This window comes from Alexandromys fortis, unplaced genomic scaffold, assembly GCF_014885135.2.
Source record: "Alexandromys fortis isolate MF-2015 unplaced genomic scaffold, M_Fortis_MF-2015_v1.1 scaffold_243, whole genome shotgun sequence".
Lineage (NCBI taxonomy): Eukaryota > Metazoa > Chordata > Mammalia > Rodentia > Cricetidae > Alexandromys > Alexandromys fortis.
In genome coordinates, this window is record NW_026068121.1 from 1,328,384 (window position 1) to 1,333,448 (window position 5,065).

General features: G+C 52.9%; 2 protein-coding genes across 2 annotated transcripts in view; both read left to right on the plus strand.

The window, feature by feature from the left end:
- Clpp (caseinolytic mitochondrial matrix peptidase proteolytic subunit) overlaps nucleotides 1-3,850 on the plus strand; it is a 12,422-nt gene extending 8,572 nt beyond the window's left edge. The window contains exons 4-6 of the mRNA XM_050125308.1: nucleotides 780-967; nucleotides 1,534-1,639; nucleotides 3,345-3,850. Coding sequence (XP_049981265.1) covers nucleotides 780-967; nucleotides 1,534-1,639; nucleotides 3,345-3,514 — 464 coding nt within the window. The 3' untranslated portion in view covers nucleotides 3,515-3,850. The remainder of the gene's footprint in view (nucleotides 1-779; nucleotides 968-1,533; nucleotides 1,640-3,344) is intronic.
- A 980-nt stretch (nucleotides 3,851-4,830) lies between these two features.
- The window catches only part of Alkbh7 (alkB homolog 7), a 12,425-nt gene continuing 12,190 nt past the window's right edge, over nucleotides 4,831-5,065 (plus strand). The window contains exon 1 of the mRNA XM_050125269.1: nucleotides 4,831-5,045. Within this exon, the coding sequence (XP_049981226.1) occupies nucleotides 4,831-5,045 (215 nt within the window). The remainder of the gene's footprint in view (nucleotides 5,046-5,065) is intronic.

The following is a 5,065-nucleotide window of genomic DNA, read 5'->3' on the forward strand; positions in this document are numbered from 1 at the left end:
TTTTTGGTTTTTCAAGTCAGGGTTTCTCTGTAGCTTTGGAGCCTGTCCTGGAACTAGCTCTTGTAGACCAGGCTGGCCTCGAACTCACAGAGATCCGCCTGCCTCTGCCTCCTGAGTGCTGGGATTAAAGGTGTGTGCCACCACTGCCCTGCAAAATAGCTGATTTTTTAAGAGAAATGTTAGGAGTGCATTTATTTATGTGAGTATGTGGGTAGATGGCTGGGTACATGCCACTCTGTGCGTGTCGGAGGGCAGAGGACAGCCTATGGGAGTCACTTGTCCCCTCCACCATGTGGGTCCCAGGAACTGAACTCGGGCTGTCAGGCTTGGGGCGTGCCCTTACCGGCTGGTCCTTCTCAGCGGCCCAGGGAGGGGCAGTGTTGATTGGGCATTCGTCAGACCAGGGGCCTCTTTCAGAATTTTCTTTGTAAGTGAGTACACTCATTTCTCAACAAAGTTTGAGTGGAAGGTGAGGATGCTCACCTCTGATCTACGAAGGGCAGGTGTGCCTTAGAGAGCGGGAGTGGCTGGGCCTACATGGTGACATATGACCTGACCAGAGTTCATAGCCAGGAGGAGGCTGGCAGAGCCGTGTGTGGTTCCATGTACGTATGTGCCTATAACTGATTCTGAAAGAAGGAGTCTCCTTGTGACCCCTCCTCTCATTCCTGTCACCCACCCACCCACCCATCCCTGTGACGTTTGTGCTCATATTTTGCTGGAACAGAACTGGGGTGGAGGAGGATCCTACTGGGCCCTGACTTGCTCACTGCCTACAGGTGGCGTGGTGACTGCGGGCCTGGCCATCTACGACACAATGCAATATATTCTGAACCCCATCTGCACGTGGTGTGTAGGACAGGCTGCCAGCATGGGCTCCCTGCTCCTCGCTGCTGGCAGCCCAGGCATGCGCCACTCACTGCCCAATTCCAGAATCATGATCCACCAGCCCTCTGGAGGTGCCAGGGTGAGTACAGGTCTTGCAGGGACGTGGGAGGAAGTCTAGGCCGCTGGTCTTTGCTTGTTGAGACAGCATCTCACCTTGCAGCCTTAGCTGTCCTGGAGCACACTGTAGACCAGGCTGGCCTCTAGCCCACTGAGATCTCTCTGCCTCTGCTCTGCCTCTGCCTCCTGCCTCTGCTTTGAGATAGGTGTTTTCATGACTTGGGAGGTGCTCCTTGGGTAATCTCTGCCGCCAGAGGAAAGGATAATTAGCAAAAGCAGAGCCAGGCATGGTGGGCAAACACCCTCAGTTCCAGAACTCGGGAGGCAGAAGCAGACAGATCGCTTGAATTTGAGCCCAGCCTGGTCTACAGAAAGAGTTCCAGGACAGCTAGAGCTATGTAGAGAAACCATGTCACAAAGCAAAAGAAAAGTAAGATAAAATAAAATTGATCAATGGGAAGGAAGTAGGTTCAGAAACTGCAGGGTTGAAGCACAGGAATGGCTCCCTCACTCTGGCATCCCATTGGGGAAGGAAACCCCTCCAGTTCTGGGCTTATCTTCTTCCTGCATTTACCACTCGCTCCTCAGGGCCAAGCCACAGACATCGCCATCCAGGCCGAGGAGATCATGAAGCTGAAAAAGCAGCTGTACAACATCTATGCCAAACACACGAAGCAGAGCCTGCAGGTGATCGGTGAGCACCCAGCCCGTTCAGCACTTCCATGGACTGCATTGTCCTGAGCCAGGACTTCCCCAGCTGGACATGACTGTGGTGGGGTCACCCTGGGCCTTGGGCGTGGGCAGCAGACTCACTGGCTACAAATGCTCTGAGCCTGTGACCCCTTCCAATGCTGAGAGCCAGGTGTCTCTAAATGGTGGGGGTGTGGCTCAGGGGTGGAGCCCCGCCTAGAATCCCCAGTGAGGGGATGGGGGTGTGCCTTAAGTATAGATTTTTGTGCCAAGTAGTGGTGGTCCACGCCCTTAATCCCAGCACTTGGGAGGCAGAGGCCGGCAGATCTCTTGAATTTGAGACCAGCCTGGTCTACAAACCAAGTTCCAGGACAGCCAGAGCTACACAGAGAAACCTGTCTCAAAAATCAAAACAAAACAAATATTCATTTCTTTCCCTTTTTTTAAAAATTCATTTGTTTTTTTTTTTTATTATATGTATATGAGTGTTTTTCCAGCATGTATGTCTGTGAATTGCATGTGTGCCTGGTGCCTGTGGAGGTCAGAAGAGGGTGTCAGATCCCCTTGAACTAGAGTTATATAAACAATTGTGAGCTGCTGTGTGGGTGCTCAGGATTGAACCAGGGTCCTCTGCCAGAACAAGGTCTCTTGGTCCATCCGAGCCAGTTCTCCAACTATCAGCCATGAAAACTGGCTCCGTCGGTCCGTGCTGTTTTGACAGAGTGTATTTGGGTGGGGGGAGGTAGCAAGGGATACTGGTGCCAGCAGGGTTTCCCTGGTGCCTGTGACATTCGTTTTTAAGAATGGTTGATTTGGGGAGCATGTGCCTGCCACAGTGGATATGTGGCGGTCAGAGGACAGTTTGTAGAGATCAGCTCTCTCCTGATACTTTGTGCATTGTGGTGGTTGAACGCCAGCCCAGCAGAATTGGTAGCAAGCACCTCTTCCTGCCAAGCCGTGTGGCTGGCCCGCATGCCATTCTTTGATCTGTCTTGTTGCTGGTGTGTGTGGGCATGCGTGTACTGTGACGTGTAGAAGCCAGAGGACAGTGTTCAGGAGGTGATTCTCTTCACTGTGGTAGTGCACACCTGTCGTTCCCAGCACTTGGCAGGTACAGGCAGGAGAATCGGGAGTCATCCCTTTGAGGCCATCCTGGGCTACATGAGCTCCTGCCTGAAAACATGTATTTCTTACTGCTGGGGAAACTGAGACACAGAGAAGTTCCAAGCCCCATGGGAAACAATTGTCAGAGTGCGTGTCTTAACTCAGGAAGCCGGAACACGCTGTGGGGCTGGAAGATAAAATGCTAGGAATGGGTTTCTGAGTCCTGGAAGCAGGATGGTCAGGGACAGCTGGTGCCTGGAAGGCAACCTTTGACCTTCAGCTCCCAACCCTTTGCCTTGTTGGAATTACAGGTGGTTCTGGGGACGGAATCAGGGCACAGAGCAGGCTAGACCAGTGCTCTACCAATTGACTTTTTTTTTTTTAAAGACATGATCTTGGTCTGTATCCCTGGCTGGCCTTGAACTTTGGATCCTCCTGCTCTAGCCTCTCAAGTGGTTTTCTCTTTTAGTAACGGCACTGATCCTGTTGTCCCATCCTCAAAACTTCATAAATCATCTGCTGCTGGTGGGGACTTCAACCTAGGTATCTGCTGGGGAAAGCATCCCAGGTTTCTGCTCTGACTTACATGTACTGCTTCCCACCAGAGTCGGCCATGGAGAGGGACCGCTACATGAGCCCCATGGAGGCCCAAGAGTTTGGCATCTTGGACAAGGTCTTGGTGCACCCACCTCAGGATGGGGAGGATGAACCAGAACTGGTACAAAAGGAGACTCCCACAGCACCGGCCGACTCTCCTGCCCCAGCGAGTACCTAGGGCCTGACCTCATCTCTAGGAGTGTGAGACCCAGGACTGCTCCACACTCTGTCTGCTGAGCCCAGAGGTACCCCTGAAGAAGATGTGGATTGAGGCTGCCCGCCGGCCTGAGACACTGTGACTTTACATTAAACCTTTGTGGTTTTTGTCCCATGTCTGAGGCACTTCCATTACCTCTCCAAGACATCAGGCCGCTTTCACTTTGACTCCACGACAAACCACTTTGTTTGTTTGTCGAGACAGGGTTTCTCTGTGTGAACCTGGCTGGGCCTCAAACTCATAGATCCTCCTGCCTCTGCCTCCTGAATGCTGGGATTAAAGGTGTGCTCTACCGTGCCTGGCTGTTAGCAAGCTTTTAAGCCATTTACTAGCCCAAAGCCAGTAGGTAGAACTATGGTTTTGATTGTGTGGTTTGTGTACCTGAGTGCAGTACCCCTGGTGGCCAGAAGAGGGTATTGGGTCCCTGGAGCTTCCCTGTGGGTGCTGGAACTTGAGAGAAGTACATCTTACCTGCTGAGCCTGTCTCTGTCCCTGGAAGTGGGCTGGAGGTCCACCAGACGCGACATGGAGGAGCCACCATCCTCAGACCCATGAGACCTGGCTCTTTGCCATAGGATCCAAAAGCAGGCTGGAGCCAGAAAGAATAGTAGGGAAAATTTTTGTGGACTTTTTACTAAAAAGGGAAGAAGAGGATTGGGTATATAGATATAGCTAAAAAAGGAAATTGGACACGTTTATTTGTGGGAGAGGGGGCAGGTGCCAGTGTTCTGTGGAGATCAGGAGTGACTTCTCTGCTTCCACTGTGTGTTGGGGGGAGGGGAGCAGTGGTCCTGAGGATCACACCACTGCTACCAGGCACCATAGGAAGTGCCTTTATCTGCTGAGCCATCTTCGTGAGCCCAGGTGTTATTAGGGTGGTAGACAGTTTTTGCTTTTAAATTCAGAACAGGTGGGTTGTATTAATGGGTCTTATTTGTTTGAGCGTTTTATTTATTTTTATTGTTTGGGCAGCATTTCCTGTAGTTCAGGTTGAAGTTGCCATTCCCCTTCTCTCCGCTAGGGTGTGCTGAATAGCAGCTGTCGGGCCCGTACTAGCACGCCGTGAACCTCTAACCTTGACTTTGCCCCACGTGACCCCAAGCCTCGGTTAGCCCAGATTCAGCACCTCAAGCACGAACCAGAGAGATCAAGTCAGGGCCCAGAGGCGGGACCAACACTAGACGGTCTGGGGCACAGCTAATAGAACGAGCTCGTGTCCAATAGCATGCGGTAGGAGGCGGGCTCAGAGCTGGCCTCAGCCAATAGCTTGCGGGAACATGGGCCGTCTTTTAAGCGGTCGCCTGAAGATGGCGGCAAGCGGGCGCCTGGCGATGCGGATGCTTTCTGGGTGTGGCTGGGTTCGCGGCTCGGACCCCGCCGTGCTGAGCCGCCTGCGCGATGAGGCCGTGGTGCGGCCTGGCTTTCTGAGCCAGGCGGAGGAGGACACGCTGACACGTGAACTGGAGCCCCAGCTGCGGCGCCGGCGCTATGAGTACGACCACTGGGACGCGG